General features: G+C 29.8%; 3 protein-coding genes and 1 long non-coding RNA gene across 6 annotated transcripts; 2 read left to right on the top strand and 2 right to left on the bottom strand.

Moving 5' to 3' along the window:
* Positions 1–813: 813 nt before the first annotated feature.
* On the top strand, positions 814–8,379 carry LOC109160843 (dnaJ homolog subfamily C member 2-like). Its single transcript, XM_019309087.1, has 2 exons — positions 814–1,110; positions 8,062–8,379. Exons 1-2 carry the CDS (start codon positions 814–816, stop codon positions 8,377–8,379), a joined length of 615 nt encoding a protein of 204 aa, XP_019164632.1.
* Positions 8,380–9,824: 1,445 nt separating this feature from the next.
* LOC109160779 lies at positions 9,825–17,657 on the top strand. The gene is made up of 3 exons (XR_002050815.1): positions 9,825–9,835; positions 13,489–13,492; positions 17,574–17,657. It is a non-coding gene; the product is annotated as an uncharacterized LOC109160779 (long non-coding RNA).
* LOC109160776 (probable calcium-binding protein CML25) lies at positions 10,631–11,380 on the bottom strand. The gene has a single exon (XM_019309017.1). The coding sequence runs from the start codon at positions 11,208–11,210 to the stop codon at positions 10,638–10,640; it is 573 nt and encodes a 190-aa protein (XP_019164562.1). The 5' UTR covers positions 11,211–11,380; the 3' UTR covers positions 10,631–10,637.
* Positions 15,934–23,821, bottom strand: LOC109160778 (SWR1 complex subunit 6-like). 3 transcript variants are annotated; one of them, XM_019309019.1, is made up of 6 exons: positions 23,510–23,821; positions 17,981–18,087; positions 17,687–17,789; positions 16,925–17,028; positions 16,600–16,820; positions 15,934–16,220 (listed from the first exon to the last, which is right to left on the bottom strand). In XM_019309019.1, the coding sequence occupies exons 2-5, from the start codon at positions 18,083–18,085 to the stop codon at positions 16,617–16,619; spliced, it is 516 nt and encodes a 171-aa protein (XP_019164564.1). In that variant the 5' UTR covers positions 18,086–18,087; positions 23,510–23,821; the 3' UTR covers positions 15,934–16,220; positions 16,600–16,616. The 3 variants fall into 3 exon arrangements, with proteins under 3 accessions (XP_019164564.1, XP_019164563.1, XP_019164565.1); XM_019309018.1 differs by lacking the exon at positions 23,510–23,821 and having other exon boundaries at positions 15,935–16,220; positions 17,981–18,139; XM_019309020.1 differs by lacking the exons at positions 15,934–16,220; positions 23,510–23,821 and adding an exon at positions 16,249–16,571 and having other exon boundaries at positions 16,605–16,820; positions 17,981–18,139.
* Positions 23,822–24,579: the final 758 nt, after the last annotated feature.

Consider the following 24,579-nt stretch of genomic DNA (forward strand, 5'->3'; position numbering starts at 1 on the left):
AGGAAGATATTTTACATTAAATTAAATAATTTTTCTTTGATTGAAATGAGTATTATAGGTTTATAGTTAATTATTAAAAACAACAATTTTAAAAAAAAAAAAAAAAAAAAAAGAAGACTTTCTTCATCTTCACTGGCTTTGTGATCTGGGTACTTGAACAACGCGTAAACTAAGAGTTTAAAGTTCCTCGTCACAAGCAAGTTGGGATGATCTTCTGGTTCTCCTTCTCCACTCTAGTGTATGCTTGAATTCGAGCAAATAATTGTCCAATTAGCCATGCGATACACGGGTAATGCTCGTGCGATGCACAAATAAATTATTTTATTATATATTACCAATTAATTAGATATTTGTTAATTTTAATATAACATTTTGTTACCAATAAAGCTTTTTTAATTCTTTTACCAATTAATTAATTAATATTAAGAAAAGTTTGAACGAAAAAGTTGAAGATGAAGATTTTACTTTTATTATATTAATAAATATAGATTAATTAATATTCATATTAGTTTAGGCGGGAAAAGTGAAAGAGAAAAGATCTTACATTTATTAATAGTATAGATATAGATTACATGTTAAGTTTAGAGTCTAATTTTATTTCTTAATATAATATTAGACAACTTACTAAATGTAAAATGGTATCTTGTCTTAAAAATATAGTATTAAGCTTCTAATTAACTAAAACGTAAAATGGTAACTTCCCAAGTTTTAGTATGTAGTTTTAACTATATAATGTACAACTTAATTCACCCTCTTGTAAACCATAAATAAACACTAAACCTTATACCTTTGTTCAAAATCAATAGAAATTCCATGGCAAACCAGAGGGCGACATGGACATGGGATGAAGAGAGGATCTTTGAGAGTGCTCTATTAACCTATGTAGAAGGAACACCTAAAAGATGGAAAAAGATTGCGAAGTTAATTTCTGGAAAATCAGCCAAGGATGTTGAAGAACATTATCCCATTTTGTTGGCCAAAATAGAAGCCATGGAAAGTAACATTACTCAGTTGCAAACCAACACAAATGATGCTTCGTCTTCGCAGCGTATTGAAGAGAAGGAAGTGGGCTCAGTTTGGGATTTGGATGAATTGGTTTCATGCTCGGAAGTATATCATGCTTTAAATAAATATAATTAATACTCCCTAAGAATATAGTGTTACACTATTTTTCTAGTTTATTTACATAAGTCCTACGCTTTATAACTTTTTAGTTAGTTTAGTTCGTTCTAATTATAGGAAAGTGATGAGAGTTTATTTGTAATTTTTGTTATATTTAATGCATGGTTGGACATGCATCGGTTTTTATTATTCGAATACAATAAAATAGTTAGTTTATTAGTTAATTTTGTTTTATTTTATCACTATTAGTTGTTTGAATTGGTTAAACAATCAATATGAGTGCTTGAAGAAGATGTGTGATTTATTATCTTTTCATACCCTAATTATGGCATTGTTTGATAAATGATTGTTAGCTGATATTTGTTAGCTAATTGGGTTAGATGCTATAAAAAGTTAATAAAATCTCTGAGATGGCTGGCATCCAAATTACGTCCAATTTTGGAAAGTATTTGGTGTTCCTTCCTTCCATGGCGAGGTGAATACGGAAGCCTTTTACCCCATGATTGACCGCATAAATTTACTATTGGGGGCCAGATTATGGATGCAAACATATAATTAAACGAGTAGAATTTGAAAGTCTACATAGTAAATTTTTTTTTTTTAAATTCTTTATGCCATACCGAATACCGTTCTACTTCAATAAAAATGGTAGAAATATTCTTTAGTTTTAAAAATTATTTAAGTAATTAATTAAGTGTGCATTATTTTTGGAATATAATAATATGTTATAGTTTAACTTAACTTTGATAGGTCTAGAGATGAGTAATTGTGGCACAAGGAAACTCAATTGATATGAATAATCCTAATGCATACAATTTATGTAAGAAAATAGCCTTATATCTCATATTAGTTATCATATCTCACTCATTATGTATTTATGTCGTGAAAATGATAATCTCTTTTATTCACTAACGGTTTATAGCTGACAGGATGCTTGAAGTAAGGAATATGGATCTCACATCTAACCAATAACATCAAACTCATTAAGGTTGCAGGCAAAAGCTTAATTGGAGTTAAACAAGACCATTTTGTAGCTTGGTTTGGCATAGCTCAACTAATATTTAATCCAGTATACATTGATAAATGTAATAACGATGAACTAAAGAAATTGAAAATCAAAAATTAATTTTTGGGGTGTGAATTGGACCAAGATTTTTATTGTTTGATCAATCGCGATTAATTCATATTTTAAGTGGTCATTAATAAAGGTAATATTTTAAATATTTTTAATGTTTTGGATTATGGGTTGAATCAATATTTTTACTATTTGGTCATGTCCAAGCACCTGTATTTTATCTAGACTAACCCAATTAAGTTTAAATATGGACAAATGGCGAGTCAACTTTCCCATTCGATGCCACTCAAAGGGAGTGCGTGAAAGAACTAAGCATGATATAAGAATTTTCAATAAATGTTTTCCAAGTAAAAATCTAGCTAGGAAGACATCTATATATATATATAAAAATAAAATTCTCCTAATCAAGTTTTCCCCCCAAAACTTAGGGGCATTTTTGTAACATCATCCAATTTATATATATAATATAGATAGATAATATAGATGGCATATTTACCATATACGAATTTATTATATATATAATATATATAATATAGATTGCATATTTATATATGCATATTTCGTACAGGGTATTCAATGGTAAGAGGTAAATGTATATGGTAAGAGGTAAATTTATATGCATATTTTGAGGTAAATTTATATGCATATTTCTGAAGTTTATTTAATAAAAATGAAAATAAAAAGGGATACTTAATTCAATGAAAATGAAAAAGGAAAATGAAAGATTGTTCAAAAAAAAATCTATATCTATATATATATATATATATAAATAAAATCCTCCTAGCCAAATAAATTATTATACTTTCCTTTGAATTACTATTTTCCACCTATAAATAAAAATTTATAGACTTTGGCATTCATTCATCTTCCCTCACACTACCGGTTCTTCATGATTTTCAATATATTCCTACGTCTTCTTCAATTCTAGCAAAACTCATTCACTTAATCTCTACTTCAGGTAATGGTTTCTACTCTCCAAATTCTTTTGTTTAAATCTAAGTTTGTTGAGATTGATGGTGAATAATATGCTTTGGTTATTATTATTATTGGATTTATTTATTTGATTCACAGATTTTTTATCAAGGTGGTTAGGATGCTATTAAGGTTGATAGAAAGTTTGCCTTCGAGGGTAAGATTTTATGTTCACCAAAATTATTATTTTCTCCGAGTATTGTATGTATTGATATTATATGTGATATTATATGCTATATGTTATTCATGTGAACACAGGTACATTTATCGATAAATGGTAATATTGTGAGTGGTGGTTCTTGAAATATTGAGAATGAGTTTCGATTTGTCGAACTCATGCGTTATGTAAATACTTGGCTTGAAATTTTTGGTGTTGTATACATAGTAGTATTGTGAAATTGTATTAATACTGGATTATGGACTATAATTATATTTTGGACAAATCATGTGGAGAAAATTGTATTTTGGAGAAATTAAAATTGTAAATTTTTTTTTGAAAATTGTATTTGAAGAAAATTATATGTTCTGGAGAAAATTGTATTTTTGTGGAGAAAATATTTATTTGTGGAGAAATAATGAAATTTTGAGAAAATAATATATTGTGTGGTGTTCAGTAAGAGTGAGTACTGTTTACTTGGACTATTTACTACTCATTAGGCTTTGAATGTATCACATAAGTTATGATTCAGTTTTCAAATTGTTTGAGGGTAGTAGGTAGGATAACTTGACTATGGATCATATATTACCCATTGGCTTGGAATCCTCTAGGGGGTGTGTACATAGATTTTAGTCCAGTTTCAAAGTGGATTTCAAAAGGTTTGGTTACTTCTCCATAAATAACTATTAATTCTCCATACAAGAAAATGTATAACTCCACATGCATTTTGGAAAAGTATGAATTTATATGAGTTTTGAAAATATAAAAAATCCAAGCCATTATTTTACGGGGTGGAGTGGAACTTACTTAGCTTATGCTAATTTTTGTGTTACATTCTGTTTTTGTGTAAAATTATTTATACAGGTGAACATGGATAGGAATTCGGGATGAATTCAAGTTGAGAAGGAATAAAGTTTAATTATTTGTTATTTTGAGGAAAATGTTGTATAGTAATTTCAGTTTTATGTACTAAGTTGATTTTGAGATATTATTTGATGTTGAAAATTTAGCATAATTACCATAAATAATGTTTAATAATTGACAAATTCGATTAGACAATAAAAATTATCATTATAAAATCTTTTGTACTATGAACACATTATTTTTAATTATTTTGGTTTAATAATATTATATCTTATTTATAAAAATTCAAAGTAATATTTTTAGTACTATTGAATATTGATTGACTAAAAATAATCTTAATTATTATTAAGACAATTAATAGGTATTTAGATTTAAAAAGTCTTCAAATATGAATTATACATAGTAACATAGAATCAATTAGTAGGACAATTATATTAAGTAATCTAATTAATAATTTATTTTTTAAATTATATCTCCTTTTTCTTAATGTGGATCTATATATTTTAAATAATTTTGATTTAATAATATTATACCTTAATTATAAACAAAATCTTCCTATTTTATTTTTTCCACTCAAACTTTTGTAGTTAATTAATTAAATATTCTATTGGTAATACTATGTACAAAAAATTATTAATTAAGTAATAACAAAATAGCATAATTAGTAATAATATGTATGGTATTTTATAATATAATTGGTAATAAACATATTCAGTAAACTACATGAATAACCATATTGATTTTATATTTATAATTTTAAATTTATGTCTTTTGTTTAAATTGAAAGATTTAATGGGTTTACATTCCTTTGAATATTCATTTTTTTTATTTGTTTACCCACACCTGCATGTCCATAGGTGAAATTATAGTATTTAAAATAACATTACAAAAATAATTATTAGCTGACAATAAAAACGACACAGAATTTAGGCCAATTGAAATAGAAAATGACTATTAATAATTAACTGAAAAGTAAATTTTTTTTGAAATTGACTCAAATGCACAAAATGAAATGAATATTAATAATTGATTAAAAAATAAAAATGAAATGAATATTAATAAATTACTGAAAATATAATTTTTTTTATGGAAACTAGGCCAATTGGAAAAGGAAATGAATATTAATAAATTACTAAAAATATAAAAATTACTGATATAAAATGCATTAATAAAAATGTAAAATGAAGTTTGCATTTCAACGTATAACCGAGATGGAAAAAAATATTTATATCGGTTATATATTTTATAAAATGTAAAGTTAGTGGAAATATAAAAACAATGTTATTAATAATTAACTAATTAATTAATATGTATTAAAAAAATAATTGATTGAGAATAAAAATGACATAAAATTTATGCGAATAGAAATAGGAAATGACTATTAATAATTGACTGGAAATGAAAAATACTTCCAAACTGACTTAGTATATAGAAAGAATATTAATCTCGGTTATATATTTTATAAAATATAAAGTTACTGGAAATATATAAAAAAATCTGTATATATATGTTACTGAAATAAAGTTATGTAAAGATATATATTTAAAAATTGAAAATGAAATAGAATCATTCAGTGTTCACAATTTGTAAGGAAATTTTGTAATTAAAGATGGAAAATGTTTTGCAATACGATATGGAAATATAAGGTTTAGCCGAGATGGAAAGAATATTAATCGATATGAAAATTAAAATTTTTTACACAAAATGTTATTTTATAATAAGAATATAAGGATTGCGCAATTATAAAGTTTAGCCGAGTATGTCAAAAAACAAAAAGTTTAGCCGAGATGAAAAAATATTAATCTCGATTATATATTTTATAAAATGTAAAGTTAGTAGAAATATTAAAAAATGTTTGTATATATGTTACTGGAAATATAGTTGTGTAAAGATATATATATATATATATATATATATATATATATATATATATATATATATATATATATATATATATATATATATTTACAAATGGAAAATTGAATAGAATCGTTTAGTATTCACAATTTATAAGAAAAATTGTGTAGTTAAAGATGGAAATGTTCTTGCAATACGTATGAATGATTTAAAAGAAATTAATTATGACTGATTTTGTAGCAAATCTTTATTCAAAATTACAGGACCTCATTACAATACGCATATATAAAGATGTAAAATTATGTATAGAATGTGTAAGGAAGATTTTGCTTAAAAATGGAAAACAAATTAGACGAATTGGAAAAGGTAATGAATATTAATAATTCACTCAAAATTAAATATGATCCCCATATATAATTCACTGAACACTGATATTTAAAATATCTAAAGTTTCAGCACTTAATGCGTACATCTACACATTGACTATTAATTTTGGCCAATTATTTGATCAAATTCAAGCAATTATAACATTAGAAAATACAATCGATCCAACTCAATTTATCAATTACATTATATAATATTCGATATAATAATTTATATAATTATAGATCGATTCAAATATTCTTAAAATATTTTAACAAATTCATTCCGTGCATCGCACGGGGGCAAATACTAGTTTTACATTAAAGGAATAAGATTCAAATTGGCCACTGAACATAACCTGAAAATACAATTAGGCCTCTGAACGAAAAAAAAAAAAAAAAAAAAAAAAAAAAGTGCAATTAGGCCACTGAACTCTACAAACGTATGCAATTTCACCGGATAGAAGGTTACCATCAATTTTAGTAGGTTACCTACTTATGTGGCAGCTGAGTTGGCATTTTTAATAATTTTTAATAATTAATGATAATAAATTAAAAAAAAATTGAAAAAAAATAAAATAAAGTCATTTTTATTATTTTTTATTTTTTAATAAAAATTTATTGTTAAAAATTATTTAAAATTTATTAAAAATGCAGCTGCTACGTAAGCAGGTAACCTGCTAAAATTGAGAGTAACCTGCTATCAGGTGAAATTGCACATTTTTGGAGTGTTCAGTGGCCTAATTGTACTTTTTTTTCGTTCAGTGGCCTAATTGCACTTTTTTTTTTTTTCGTTCAGTGGCCTAATTGCATTTTCAGGTTACGTTCAGTGGCCAATTTGAACCTTATTCCTACATTAAAAAATATAATTTTTCTTTGACAGAAATGAGTATTATCGGTTTATAGTTAAATATTAAAAAATTTAAAAGAAAAAAAAAAAGGCTTTCTTAATCTTCATTGGCTTTGTGATCTGGGTACTTGAACATCGCGTAAACAAAGAGTTTCAAGGTCCTAGTCACAAGCAAGTTGAGATGATCTTCTGGTTCTCCTTCTCCACTCTAGTATGTGCTTAAATTCGAACAAATAATTATCCAATTACCCGTGTGATGCACGTGCAATGCTCGTGCGATGCATAGATAAATTTTTTTATTATATTTTACCAATTAATTAGATATTAGTTAATTTTAATATAACATTTTGTTACCAATAAAGCTTTATTAATTCTTTTATCAATAAATTAATTAATTAATATTAAGAAAAGTTTGAGCGAAAAAACTGAAGAGGAAGATTTTACTTTTATTAATAAATATAGATTAATTAATATTCATATTAGTTTGGGCAGAAAAAGTTAAAAAAGAAAAGATTTACTTTTATTAATAGTATAGATATAGATTACATGTTAAGTACTTTAGAGTGTAATTTTATTTCTTAATATAATATTAGACAACTTACTAAATGTAAAATGGTATCTTGTCTTAAAAATATAGTATTAAGCTTCTAATTAACTAAAACGTAAAATGGTAACTTCCCAAGTTTTAGTATGTAGTTTTAACTATATAATGTACAACTTAATTCACCCTCTTGAAAACCATAAATAAACACTAAACCTTATACCTTTGTTCAAAATCAATAGAAATTCCATGGCAAACCAGAGAACGACATGGACATGGGATGAAGAGAGGATCTTTGAGAGTGCTCTATTAACCTATGTAGAAGGAACACCTAAAAGATGGAAAAAGATTGCGAAGTTAATTTCTGGAAAATCAGCCAAGGATGTTGAAGAACATTATCCCATTTTGTTGGCCAAAATAGAAGCCATGGAAAGTAACATTACTCAGTTGCAAACCAACACAAATGATGCTTCGTCTTCGCAGCAGCGTAGAGAAGAGAAGGAAGTGGGCTCAGTTTGGGATTTGGATGAATTGGTTTCATGCTCCGAAGTATATCATGCTTTAAATAAATATAATTAATACTCCCTAATAATATAGTGTTACACTATATTTCTAGTTTATTTACATTAGTCCTACGCTTTATAACTTTTTAGTTAGTTTAGTTCGTTCTAATTATAGGAAAGTGATGAGAGTTTATTTGTAATTTTTGTTATATTTAATGCATGGTTGGACATGCATCGGTTTTTATTATTGAATTCAATAAAATAGTTAGTTTATTAGTCAATTTTGATTTATTTTATCACTGTTAGTTGTTTGACTTGGTTAAACAATCAATATGAGTGTTTGAAGAAGATGTATGATTTATTAACTTTTCATACCCTCTAATTATGGCATTGTTTGATAAATGATTATTAGTTAATTGGGTTAGAGACTATGAAAAGTTAATAAAATCTCTGAGATGGCTGGCATCCAAATAATAATGATTTGTTCCATAATACAATTCAGCTGGTTAACTAATCTTGATGTTTTCACTAGTAATTGTATTGTGCAGAATATTATAAATTAAATACTTATATATAGCTAAGTATTTTTTATTTTTTTTTTATAAATTCAATTTACTTCTCCAGTTGATTAGAAATTCCTTGGGCGCAATATTTTTTATGAAATAACGAGATTGCTGCTAGATCTCGGATGCCCTTTAACGTTTTCCACGTGCAAGATCCAAGGAACAAAATCAAACATATGAAAATGGACAATACATGTGATAAATAAGAAACATTAATTTTATAATATATACAATTATTCTTAAAAACAAACAAACAAAGGAATCCTACTCATAGCGCACCTACATATTTACATAATGCATAATTTATAAATCAAAACAACTGAGAATCCCTTCTGCAGCATAATTAATTAAGTGCCACAATAATTAATTAAATACATTTAAAAATGCACTTGTTTTTTATTCGTAGAATTTCTAAACTGAAAATTTTTAATATAACTAAAATTTTAAAATAAAAAGTAATATACTACAGGGAAAGCAAATAATAAAAAACCATTAAATAATCTAGAAATACTACTAATTATGAATATAAATTCAATCAATAAAAGAAATTTATTTGTAGACATTTATAATCATATCACTAAATAATTCTACGAAGCTCAATCTGTTTGTCATAAACTATCGAATTTGAATCAAATATATTAATAAAAGAAAAGTATGTGTACAAAAGTTATAATATTATAGAATGTTATTCATTTTTTAAAAAACACAAATTATTATTATTCCAAAAGGCTGAACCCCAACCCCAAGGGCCCCCCACACTCCGGCCCGACAAAAACAAATTATTATTATTATTATTATTATTATTATTAAAGGTCATAAAAGACTAATTAAGCCATATCATCATGTTAGGAGTTATGCACTTATGCATGATGTAAAACAAGCAAACAACAACAAAATTTTAGATGGAAGAAACTAATAAAAAATGCATTTTTGTTCGTTCATAGAATTCTTTTTTTGCTTGAAACATTGGTTCAAACGTTAGTTTAATTTATTGGATGTAGAATTATTATCATCAATAATAATCCATTAAAACTACAAAGATTAAATTAATAAATAACAATAATCTGCATGCCCCATTTAGCAACAAGAATTATTATGAGTTTTTAATTTAAAATAAAAATATATATAATATCTCAAACAAGGGAGATATGATTATGCATCTAGAAATACTTAATTTATCTCTAGATCACTCAATATACATTAGGTTACCAATCCACATTATATACCAATCCAAATTACTAAGTATCCTGAGATACCTAATCTTATTTTAGACCACTATATACCAACCCAATTAAATATCTCGAGATGCCTAATCTTATTTCTATATCATTGTACCAATCTACATTATATTATGTACCAATTCACATTAGGTATCCCGAAATATCTAATCTTATCTCTAAATTACTAAATCAACCCATATTAGGTATTATCATGAGATACCTAATCTTATCTCTATACTGATCCACAATAGGTATCGGTACACCTTAGGTATTATGAGATACCTAACTTAGATCACTATACCAATACACATTAAGTATCTCAAAATACCTAATCTTGACTTTAGACCATAATTATACATATCCATATTCTTAGCATTATTCATAGAATTAATTCCATATTTAAAAATTTGAATAGATTCAAAAGCAAAAGATAGAGTATTGATCTTTTAAAAGTTTATTAAAATGCAAAAGAAATTATTTACAATTTTCGCTTTTTCGGGGGATTTAAAAAATATATATTTGTAATAAATGAAATTGTAAATTGTAATTACTCAAATCTTAGAATCCATAGCATCAAAGCGAGATCCCATCATCATCATGACCCTAAACTCCTCGAAATCGATCATCCCGTCGCCGTCGCGATCGACGCCGCTGATCATGTTCCGGCAATCGGCAATGGAGCAGTCGTCGCCGAGGTTGTGAATCACGTTCTGGAGCTCCTCGGCGGAGATGGAGCCGTTTTTGTCGGCGTCGAAGACGGAGAAGGCGTCCTTGAGGTTCCGCAACACCTCCTCGGAGTCAATGTCCTGCGTGTTGAGCTCGATGAACTCTCGGAGATCGATGAAGCCGTCGCCGTCGCCGTCCACCTCCCGGACCATCGCCTTCAGCTCCTCCTCCGTCGCCACGTGGCCCAAGCTGCCCATGATGGACCCCAGCTCCGACCACGAGATCTTGCCGTCGCCGTTGACGTCGAATTTGTTGAACACCTGCTCCAGCTCCTCCTCCAGGCGCGCCCGAGAGCTAATCGACGACGTTCTCGAGTTTACGGATCCGCCATTCTCGCTAGGGCTCTCCCGCGGCTTCTCCTTGCCGAAGAGAGATTTGAATCCCACATTATCAAACATTTTGGTTATTTTTTGTTTTTTTTGGATAAGATTGGATGATGGAGATTGGATAATTTGAGAGAAAATAATATATGGAATAGTGGATTTGGATTAGATAGAGGAATGTGGCAAAGTATAGAAAGGTTGATTTGAGAGAAGATAGAATTGAAGAGAGTGAAAGGTCCCATAAGAATGAGAATTAGTTAGAACAAAGAGGAGAGTTTATAGGATTCTACAACCTTACTATTTCACATCAAACTTATTAATTGTCTAAGATATATATATATAATAATAAGAGTTGTGTTAAAAAAGTTTTTATTTGAAAACTATATATATCTACTATCTATCTACCATACTAATAAGAGCCCAAGAGAGTTAGGCCTATATCTACTATACTAATAAATAAGTGTCCAAGAGAATTAGGCCTATAATAGGAAGAAAAAATTGCGGTCAAATTTTTTAATCAAATGAATGGCTCAGATTGATCAGATTTTAATTTTTCCTTAAGATTTCCTAATTTATCCTTAATGAATATGATTATCCGTTAAATTTTCAGTTATATATTATCATTTCCGTTAATTTCTGTTAGTTCACCGTTAACTTATTGATTTTAATAAGAAAGGTCTTAAGTTCGAACCTCATCGCAATCAAAGTTGACATAATTAGTACTCTACTTTACTTCTATTAAATTACATAATAATTTAGTAGCTACAACAAAAATATAATACATATGCATTTCTTTAATTTAGAATTATGTGTCTATAATATATTTATTCCAAAAAAAAAAAAATTATTCATTATCAATAAATTAAATATAAGAAATAATTTCATTAGTTATATTGTCTTTATTTTTCTCCAATATAAAAATTCTTTATATTCAAATTCATCAATTGATTATATTCGCTACATTGTCCCTACAATGTCTTTATTAAAAAAATATTCAATTATCAATAAATTAATTAAGAGAAATAATTTTATTAGTTATATTGTCTTTATTTTTCTCAAGTGTAAAAATTCTTTACATTCAAATTCATCAATTGATTATATTCACTACATTGTCTATTATCTTTTTTTGTGCACTATTTTTTTAATTAACTATCAAAGTTATAATACAAAATAATGCTATATATTTATTTACCAAGTATTTTATTAATACCATGAAAAAATTAAAAAAAAATATAATTAATAAAGTCAATCATATTAACTACTTGAGGGATTTGTTGACAAAGAGAATATTCAAATCACACAACAAATTGAAGTGAGAACTATCTCGCAATGTCCTTGTTTGACAATCAGCAGTTAGCGGATTATATTAGCGAATTTGACTAGCGAATTATATCAACAGTTGGTAAAAAGATATTTGAAAAAATTAGTTGTTTAGATTAATATGTAAAATGCATTCAAAAAAGATTAATATGTAAAATGACCTAAGGGTGTGCATATTATAATAATAATAATAATAATAATAATAATAATAATAATAATAATAATAATAATAATAATAATTGTTTTATATATATATATATATATATATATATATATATATATATATATATATATATATATATATATATATATATATATATATATATATATATATATATATATAATTAAGCCAATCATATTAACTACTTTGGGAGATTTATTGACAAAAAAGAGTATTCAAATCACACAACAAATTGAAGTGGAAAATTACCTCGCAATGTCCTTGTTTGGTAATCAGCAGTTAGCTCTTCAATATTAGTATATATTTAATATTTTATGCCCTAATTTTTATTTGTTCTCCCTTATGTCCCGTATTTGGTTTCATTCAATTATCTATGCATGAACAATTCCAATATAATCTTGCATTGATATATACTTTAAAGTACTTATTTAAAAAAAAAAAAAAAAAAAAAAAAAAAAAAAAAAAAAAAACATTGGGCATTATCCCAATCGCGCAATGCGCGTAAAAAACTAGAACGCCTTGGGTATATATATTATTGTATGCTAGACCTTGTGATCTAATATTGGAGATTTTTGGGTTTGAGTCTCCCGTCATTCAAAATAGAAGTTAAAATTTTGAGTTCGAGCCTCAATGGAGGCAAGGCCGTTTAAGCACGGATAATAACCAGATTCTCAATTTTTTATTTTTTAATTCAAATGTCATATGGGGGTTGTGGGTTTTCGAGCCTCAATAGAGGCCGTCTACAACTAGATTTTTAATTGAGTTAATTCCAGCAATGGTCTTTCGACTATTGTGTTTTTTCAAAATGGATTCTCGTCTTTTAATTTAGATAAATAGACCCTTAACTATCAGATTTGTTCGAGCAATTGTCTTTTCGTTAAGCATTAATTTGGTTGGCGTTAAGTAGAGGGGTACAATGGTTATTTCCGTTATTGCTTTCTTCTACTTGAGAATCGCTTTCCAGTTGGCAACGCCGTCACTAGGTGGTGACGTTTGGTGAGGTTTTAGCTTCTCAAACCCTCCGATCTGTTCGATACGAGCTCAGATCTGTCGTTTGAGTTTCACTTCTCCGTTCTCGATTCTTCGTGGTTTTTATTTTTTTCCAGAAATTCCTTCGAAATTCCCGCAATTTAAGCTCGATCTGAGAATTGTCATGATCCCAATGATAAAATTTCTGCAATTGAGCTCATCAGTGGCGTCATCATCAAGAGGAGCTGGCAGCGTGGCCCTTGATCCAAAATTTTGCAATTTTGTTATTTACTTGTTTGGTTGTTCCTTTAAATTACATAGAATACTCAGGAGGAATTATGCAAATTTTGAATGAAATTTCCAATATTTACTCTCTCTACCGTTTTTTAATTTTGTTGTTTGAAATTTACCATTTCCCTTTGTAGTTTCTTCTGTTTTCCTGCGAATTGAGGTTTTTACTTTCTTTTTTTTTTTTTCGTCAAATTTGCAGCGATGCGTTGACTTTAGCAGAAGTTCATGTCTGCGCTGCTTCTGTTTAATTATTGAATTTATTTTAAATTAAGTGTATGTTTTCGTTAAGAATACCGAACAGTTTTCTGCTGCAGGTGGGTGAATTGTTCTTGATGCGTTGAGATGGAGAATGGAGCTGCAGGTGGGTGAATTGCTCTTGATGCGTTGAGATGGAGAATGGAGTTCCATTGGTGTCGCCGCCAGGGTAATTAAGCAGACTTTGGTAACGCAGACTTTGGTAACGTGCGCCGTGGAAATTTTAACATCCGCTCTTGTCACCACCCAACTCCTCTATCTTAATGTAGGTAAAACCATCCAGCGACGGCGCTGCAAACTGAATTCTCAAGAAAAAGAAAGAGGAAATTAAAAAATGATAGACTAATTTTAGAAAATTACAATAGTCGGAGGACCATTGCTGGAATTAACTCCTTTAATTTTTTAACTCAAATGTCAATTACAATCAACTGATAACTGGGGAAGAATATATTATTAATTTGTCTAATTGATCATTATTTGAGTAAAACTTTCAATTAACGAATAAAATTATAATTAGATTTAATTTTTAAATACTTATCATAGTATATGAATGAATTAAATCCACATTGAATTGATAAAATCAAGGCTAAATTTGTATAAAGAAGGTAAATATATAGGAAAAGTAAAATTAATATTAAAATTTTTGTTATGAAAAACAAACCCAATCTAATCATAGGTATACTAAAAATCCTTATACTTTTTTTTTTGAAAATACTAAAAATCCTTATACATATAACCAACTTGTATCAGGACCAACAATGGGGATGAAAATAAATGTCCTCAATCTTTGATAACTCCAAAATGTAATTATATATTATGCAACATTTTAGAATCTAAAATAAGAATAGCAATGTTTTACAACTTTAAAATTTAAAATTTTCTATACATTCAAATTAAAAGGGGCTTTTGGTTTCTAAGTTTTGGATTTGGATCAGAATAAAAGTATTACCAATTAATCTTTGTTCATATGGATACATTATTGAATCTGGTCTGGGCTAAGTGATCAAGCCCAAATGATGGAGTCCAAGAAAAGGACCAAAAGAAGGCCAAGCGCAAATTATTATCTGAACCCGGGTCCACCTTCCAAATGTTCACAATTTACATACTAAATGTTCACAGTTTACCTTTTGAAAATTCACAATTTGTATACTATGAACACACAATGCTAACATATATATAATTGATTACCTTATTATTAAGATTTGATGACCCTCTGTTACAGTATCTTGGGTTTTAAACATGTTTGGTTTCATCCAATTCATGCTTAAAAACAGGACAACTTTAACACGTATCCATCACCAAACCAACAAACATATCCTATAAATACTGTAATATATTTATGGGCTTTCATGTTCATTTACATGCATCTATTTAAAAATAAATAAATCAAATCCTAATATTAATACTAATGGCAGGGTCATCCAAGTTGTTTGCCATTATATTTCTCTTGCTGGCGCTCATTTCTTGTAACGGTCATTTTTTAAAAACAATTTCTTCATTTATATACGCTTTTAGTATCTTTCCTTCTCTCAAATACTGCCCACTGAACCATTGAACTAAACCCGCGCAGACACCTTATCATAACAAGTAATGAACCACATGAATGAGGTAAACCAACGTAGATTGTTGATAAAACTTAAAAGATCAGCTCAATTGCTCAAATCAAGAAGGTTAATAAAAAAAATTCATTGTGAGTCAAATTTAAAACATTGTGAATACTAAGCCAATCGCCTAACTAATTTGACCGAAATTTCCTTGTGATTTTAATTTCTTAAAGTAACATACACATGAGTGTTTTACAACTTGGATGTATTGTTACGTTCATCATTGTTTTTCATTTAAATATAAGCAGAAATAGGTTGTATGAGGACCGGAGAAACCATCGGTGAAGTCAAGAACGGGTGCGGCCGTGGGGGAAATGTAAAAACAAAAACGACAAAGATCAATGCAAAGAGAATTGCCTGAATCAAAAGTACCATTGCGGCTGGTGCGAACCCTGGCCGGGCAAAAGATGTTGTGAGTAACAAATCCAGAAACTTTTCTAAGTGGGGGGCAAAGTCCAACTGAATCTAAAAATGTCAATGACAAATTATCAAATATCGATAATATGGTTCAAATAGAAAATACATTATAAATTACAATATAATGTTTGCTATGTAATAAACTAATATCTTAAATTTAGAATTTAGTGTATTTTCAATACTAAGTAATCTCCTACTTGTCGTTTTTACTTCTCATTAATTACATGTTTTGAGGCCAAAATTGAGCAAATTAAGGAGATAATTCAGAAAGAAAGAGTTCTTGCACAAGCAGTCAAGTTTAGAAACTAGTCATGGTGTCAGGTTTACTGGGAATGAATTGATGTCTCTGTGATTTAGAGATGAAAGTTACCTAGAATACGAGATTGTATATGCAGATCAGAGGTTTAGAATACCCGAATGAATGTACCTAGTGGCTTCTTGAGATCAGGCAACGAATTTCAAACACCGAGTATCGTTGTGGATAGTCCGGCATCGGATTGAACAGAAGCGCATCCCACACTGTACACATGTATAGGGAGCAGAGAATCCACAAACAGTGCAGAAATGGCGACGGCAGGTGGAGCTCGGAGGTCCCGCTGCTGCTCTCAAGTAGGTGGGGACATGGGGAGGCAAGGACTCCAGGTTTGCCTATTATGAAGTGTGCCAAAATCTTAGCTAAGTACAAATTCAGAATTAACACAGACACATTCCTGTACTGAAACATAGCATCTCATAGCCTTAGAAACCCAGACCTCATTCAAGAGCTCTATGAATGTCTTTGGAGCCTTCTTGTTCTCAAGAGCCTTGGCTTGGCGCGTTTTCCTTTTAGTGCCTTTCGATTGCCTCTTCTGATATACTGCAAAAAATTATATGATAAGGATCAATTTAAGACTAAAAGGTAACCAGCTTGGTTGGCGTGAGTGACCGTGCACTCTCATCCCTTAAAAGAGGTTGGGAGTTCAAACCTCTCATATGGAAAAATCAATCTGGCCAACACTTTGCCCCTTAATTGGGCATCCCAGTGCGAACAGGGATTAATCTGGAGTATGATACGGGGTTAAAGGTGCCTCCTACAGGTAGAATCTACTCATGACACCTCGTGGTTTAACTAAAAAAAAAAATTTAAGACTAAAAGGACACAACAGTCAAGCATCACCCAAATCCAAACCACCGCAAAATTTAAGCTCTTAGTTTTCAAGAGAGGGAGTTCTTTAAATTTTACATTTTTTTTAACTCCATAGTCTAAAATGAGATTTAGTTGCAAGAGATACACGAGGAATAAAAGAAAATTGATTAACAGGTTAGCATTTAATTTGCTCTGCTATAGAGAAATGAAATTAGCTGCAGAAAAGAGCTACTTGATCCCAACCTCTTGCACCAAATCAATGTTTAAATTATAAGGGTGACTAATTCAGAAGCAGCAATGACACATTACAAGTCATATCAGTTAAACCATGCAAATAATTTTCATTAACATAAGAGAGCAAGCATGCAGAAAGCACGAGAAAATGAACCTTGATCATCGTCATCAAGAGAGGCTTCATCATCGTCATCAAGTTGCACTGGCTCCGGCACAGCATTGTCACTTTCCAAAGCATCAAGGCGAGCCAAAATTGCCTGTGCCAACAGGACAGTAAAACTAGCTCTGAATACATTCAAATTCAAAAAAAAAAATTTCAATTCAAAATTGAACTTCCATGTCTTTATTGGTCTTGAATCTATTAAAAAAATTAAAATAAAAAATGCAACAACGTAAAGATCCACAATTCCAGCCAGACAATTCGACTGAGTCAATCGAAAATACTTACCTGTGTTCGATTGTCGGAGCTTGCAAGCGCAGCTGCCATTTTCGGAGCAACCTTACGAGATCTTGTCGACATTCGACGTGCTGAATTCGACGTTTCCTCATCCATCTCTGAAATTTGAGAATCCAAATATGCGAAAAATAAAATTCCACAAAATATAAAGCTATTAATATTTTGTTCAATATTTTCACATGATAACCTATGACACACAACTCACAACACATGAAACATGTAGGGGAAATTAAACTACTACTATCAAATATCAACATGTGCTTGTAAGATAAATAGTTCATAGCACAACTAAAATCTCAGTCATATACACAACAAGGCAAATCTAAAGCTTCCTACACCATAATCTCATTACATGATGAATCCCTCTATGCTACCAACAATAACTTAATTGCACATGACATAATACCAATAAAAAAAAAAAAAAAAAAAAAGACATGTACTGAAGATGAAGACAATGACAATGCTACCCAAACGAGAATTAGAGAAATTTAAACCAAAAGTTGTATTTATTTAGATTATCGCTTTTAGACTAAGTATTTAGACTAGCGTTATTACAAAGTTGCAAATATTTATTTTGGAATAAGGTTCAAATTGGTCATTGAACGTAACATGAATATGCAATTAGGACACTGAACACTCCAACAACGTGCAATTAAGCCACTAAACACTCCAAATGTATCCAATTTCACCTGATAGCAGGTTACCATCAATTTTAGCAGGTTACCTGCTTACGTGACAGCTGAGTTGGCATTTTTAATAATTTTTAATAAATTTTAATAATAAATTTTCAGTGACTTAATTGCATTTTCAAGTTACGTTTAGTAGCTAATTTGAACCTTATTCCATTTATTGTTGTGACACTTATATATAATCAATCTCTCATATATTATCTTGCATTTATATATTTTAAATTACTGATTTAAATAAATAAATTCAATATTTATTTACCTATGCATGAACATCTTCTATATAATATTACATTGATATACTTTGAAATATTTATTTAAAAAGAATCATTGGGCATTATCTCATTCGCGCAAAGCGCGTAAAAAAAACTAGTATATATATATATATATATATATATATATATATATATATATATATATATATATATATATATATATATATATATATATATATATATATATGTATGTATGTATGATAATAATGATAGAATTATGAAACTTTAGAATTAAATAGCAACGGTGTAATAACGGTATAATGGTATTTTAGTCTAACAAGAATGTAGTACGGATAATTTTATTCATTATATTTGAAGTGTGCAATATTTAATGAAAAATGTATACCCTTATTAGCATACAAATGTGAATATAGAAATGAATGTGGGTATAGCTTAGTGGGTAAAGCTCTTAGTTTATAATTAAATGAGTAAGGGTTCAAACCTCACCTTAAACATTTAATATAATATATATCTATTGAGTTAATACCCAAAATCGTCCTCGACTATAGTGGTTTTTCTCAATTTCGTCCTAAACGACTTTGGTGACCTAATATCGTCCCAGACTTTTGTGTTTCGCTCAATTTAGTCCTCCATTTGTTATTCCGTCAAATTGGTGTTATATAGGGACAATTCAGTAATGTCAATATTGATCTCTCTTTACTTTCAACTTGTGAAGTGCGAAATTCCTCTTTCTTGTACGAATTACACCCAGAATTATTCCCGAACCTGCAAATCAAATTTTATATTCGCAGTTTTAGGAGTAATTCTGTGAGTAATTCGTAAAAAAAAAAAAGAATTTCGCAGTTCACATGTCTATGAGTAAAGAGATGCCAATATTAAAATTACTGAATTGTCTATTTATTTAACACCAAATGGACAGAATAACAAATGAGGGACTAAATTGAGCAAAAACACAAAAGTCTGGGACTAAATTGAGCGAAACACAAAAGTCTGGGACGATATTAGGTCACCAAAGTCGTTTAGGACGAAATTGAGAAAAACCACTATAGTCGAGGACGATTTTGGGTATTAACTCTATATCTATTAATATTAAAAAAAAAAAAAAAAAAAAAAACGATCGGGTCTTTGGGGTAGAAACCGAACCGGTTCGGTTCGGGTACCCGAACCGATTTGCCCAGCCCTAATTTGTTCAGGGATGATGGCAAACAAATATGTACTGCAGTTTCATTTTAACACAATCACAATATCATTTTGACATAATTACAGTTTCGCTAGACAATATATACTCAAATTGTGAAATTGTTATTCAGTTTCATTTTGTATACACTGCAGTTTCATTTCAGCACAACTTCGATTTCATATTAATTCAATTGCAATTTCATTTGATAATATAATAAAAATAATACGTGAGACAGTGTCAGTTTAGAACTTTAGATACACTAGTGTTTAGGGATGTCAATTGAGTTATCCCACTAGGTTTTGGGTAACCCTACAGGGTTGTTGAACTTATTTGCAAATTATGTTGTGCAACCGAATGCACCTTGCAAGGTGCATACGGTTGCAAAACGGCGCCGTTTTGGTTAAAAGAAGAAATCAGGTTCGATTCCCGGCAATAGCATTTTTATATATCCAGAAATTCATAACTATATAACCACAATTTCATAACTATATATCCACAATTTCATAACTATATATCCACCGTGAATAAATGAAGTAAAAATCCACAATGAATGAACTAAATATCCACAATATATGATTGGACTAAATATCCACAATGAATGAACTAAATATCCACAAATTCATAACTATATATCCACAATTTCATAACTATATATCCACAGTGAATGAATGAAGTAAAAATCCACAATGAATGAATGAATGAAGTAAAAATCCACAATGAATGAATGAAGTAAAAATACACAATGAATGAACTAAATATCCACAATATATGATTGAACTAAATATCCACAATGAATGAACTAAATATCCATAAATTCATAACTATATATCCACAAATTTATAACTATATATCCAGAAATTCATAACTATATATCCACAATAATGCTATTGCTGAGAATCGAACCTGATTTTTTTTTTAAGTGGGACGCGCGTTTTTAGTCAAAACAACGTCGTTTTAAACCGTATGCACCATGCGCATGGTACATTCGGTTGCACAGCATAACTATTGGAACTTATTCAGTCGTTATATTATAGACCATGGTGCATGTGCACCGCGGTCAAAAACGGCGCCGTTTCTTTAAGTGAAGAAACGGCCCGCCGTTAGAGTTAACGGAGTCCGCTTGTTTGGTGTATTAAACATCAACTGACACTATAATATATCTAAACCGACACTGCAGTTATATCAAAATGATACTGTAGTTATAGTGAAATGAAACTATAGTGTATATAAAATGAAACTGAATAACATTTCACATATTTGAGTGTATATTGTACAATGAAGCTGTAATAATATCAAAATAATCATGTAGTTGTGTTTTAATGAAACTATAGTGTATATAAAATAAAATTAAATAACATTTTCACATATTTGAGTCTATAAATATCAAATGAAACTATAGTTATATCGAAATGAAACTGTAGTTGTGTTGAACTGAAACTGCAGTGTATACAAAATGACACTGAATAACAGAGTTACTTTTTGCAAAAGGGTGCGAAACGGCGGAAACTAACACTGTTTATTTTCATTTAAAAAAAAAAAAGACGCGCGGTGCATAATCCATTATGCACCGCGGTGCATAATATAATTTGCCGAACTTATTGGTTTGGGCTAAATAGTCTTATTTTGTTTAGTTTTTGGGTTGGATTAGCCCTAACTCTGAACTATGAATTATTGGGCTTATTCAGTGGCTAAATCAATGAACTCATGCCACAAATCCATAATCAACATAAAGTTCAAAACCAAAAATGCTACAAATTCACAATCAATAAACAAAAAATATGCAGTTTTCAAATAAATAAATTCAATGCATATAATAATTCAACATAGAAATTAAATAATAATCTGGTACCTACTATCCATAGGCGGTTTAACCGGATAAAATATAAATGTAGGTACCCACCAGGCCACCAGCGGTTTAGCCGCAAATTATGCTGTGCAACCGAATGCACCTTGCAAGCTGCATACGGTTGCAAAACGGCGCCGTTTTGGTTAAAAAAAACGCGCGTCCCACTTAAAGAAGAAATCAGGTTCGATTCCCGGCAATAGCATTTTTATATATCCAGAAATTCATAACTATATAACCACAATTTCATAACTATATATCCACAATTTCATAACTATATATCCACAGTGAATGAATGAAGTAAAAATCCACAATGAATGAATGAATGAAGTAAAAATCCACAATGAATGAACTAAATATCCACAATATATGATTGAACTAAATATCCACAATGAATGAACTAAATATCCATAAATTCATAACTATATAACCACAATTTCATAACTATATATCCACAATTTCATAACTATATATCCACAGTGAATGAATGAAGTAAAAATCCACAATGAATGAATGAATGAAGTAAAAATCCACAATGAATGAACTAAATATCCACAATATATGATTGAACTAAATATCCACAATGAATGAACTAAATATCCATAAATTCATAACTATATAACCACAATTTCATAACTATATATCCACAATTTCATAACTATATATCCACAATAATGCTATTGCTGAGAGTCGAACCTGATTTTTTTTTTAAGTGGGACGCGCGTTTTTAATCAAAACGACGTCGTTTTGAACCGTATGCACCATGCGCATGGTACATTCGGGTGCACAGCATAACTATTGCGGTTTAGCCGACAAAGAAATTAACTCAAATAAATTCATAAATAAATAAACCTACTGCTTATATTCATAAACCAAATAAGTATCTAAAATAAAAACAAAATAAACTAAAGAGTTAATACCCAAAATGGTCCCTCGACTATGCCATAATTATCAATTTGGTCCTCAACTATCATTCTTACCCAATTAAGTCATCAACTATGTAACTTTTACTCAATTAAGTCCTCAACTATACAATTCTTACCCAATTTGGTCCTCAACTATACAATTCTTACCCAATTTAGTCCTCTGTATTAATTTGACTATTTGTTGACTGTCAAAAGTCGGGATAAAATTATAATTTTACAAGATTTCTCCTTCCTCTCCATTTAGCAGCGCCAAACCATGCAGCAATACACTCCGATCAGATTTCGATCGTCAAAAAATGGTTGGAAATCAAATTCATGGACTATCCGATGCATAACCACTACTTCGATACTGCCAGGTTTAGAACCCAACCGGAACTTATTGCTACATGGTTTGGCGCTGCTAAATGAGGAGGAAGGAGAAAACTTGTAAAATTACAACTTTATTTTCATTTTTGACAGTCAACAAACAGTCAAATTGAAAAAAGGACTAAATTGAGTAAAAATTGTATAGTTGAGGACTTAATTGGGTAAGAATGATAGTCGAGGATCAAATTGGTAATTACGACATAGTCGAGGGACTATTTTGGGTATTAACTCTAAACTAAATGTTTATGTTTGAAAAAATCAAATAAATTACTTGCAGTTTTACCAGAATTGAGCAGCCGTAGGCGATGGCAGTCCGCAGCCCGCAGTGAGGAATTGAGCAGCCGCGGAATTACAAAGACTAGGTTGGAGGTCGGCGGTCGGCAATCTCAGCGGTCGACAATCGGCACCTCTGCAATCTCGACTTCTCGAATCTCGCGTCGACAGTTGTCTGTTCTCGCCTTCTCGCGTCGCAATAGCCCAGGACTGAGACTATAGCTTGATTTCAAATTGAAATTTGCTAGAAACCCATAAGTTGCTTGAAATTTTGGACTTCAAATTTCTCTCCTAATCTATGTTCTCTCTGTTCCGGCTTCTCGCGTCGCCACAGCCAACAAGAGAGAGATTAGAGTTTGATTTTGAATTGGGATTTGCCAGAAGCCCAGAATTAGCTTGAAATTTTGGGCTTCAAATTTCTCTCCAAATCTTGGGCTTCAAATTATATTTTCTCTATTTCACCATTTTAATTGAAATGTTGATAGACGGCCCAGCTCGACAATCCGGGCACATTATGCCCTGGACCCGTGTTCATAATGAATTGTGGACATGGGCCCAAAACGACGTCGTTTTTCAAAAAAAACGCGTCATTTAGTTTTAAAAAAAAAATCCGCGCGTGTTTTGCCATTAACGGCGTTATTTTTTTTTTTTTGGATTATGAATGTACAGTTATGCCGTTATGAATGTACAGTTATGCAATTATGAAATTATGAACACAGAGCTCTAACATTATGAACTTACAATTATGAACATATAGTGATAAAATTTATGACCATGGAGCTTTAAAATTGTGAATATAGAGCTTCGAAGATTATGAATGTACAATTATGGAGTTATGAATGTACAGTTATAGAGTTATGAATCTACAGTTATGGAGTTATGAATCTACAGTTATGAGATTATGAATCTACAGTTATGGAATTATGAATGTACAATTATTGATCGAATTATGAACAAAGAGCTCTGACATTATGAACTTACAATTATGAACATATAGTGATAAAATTATGAACATAGAGCTCTAAAATTGTGAACATAGAGCTTCGAAAATTATGAATGTACAATTATGGAGTTATGAAT

This window comes from Ipomoea nil, unplaced genomic scaffold (assembly GCF_001879475.1).
Source record: "Ipomoea nil cultivar Tokyo-kokei standard unplaced genomic scaffold, Asagao_1.1 scaffold2921, whole genome shotgun sequence".
Classification (NCBI taxonomy): Eukaryota; Viridiplantae; Streptophyta; class Magnoliopsida; order Solanales; family Convolvulaceae; genus Ipomoea; species Ipomoea nil.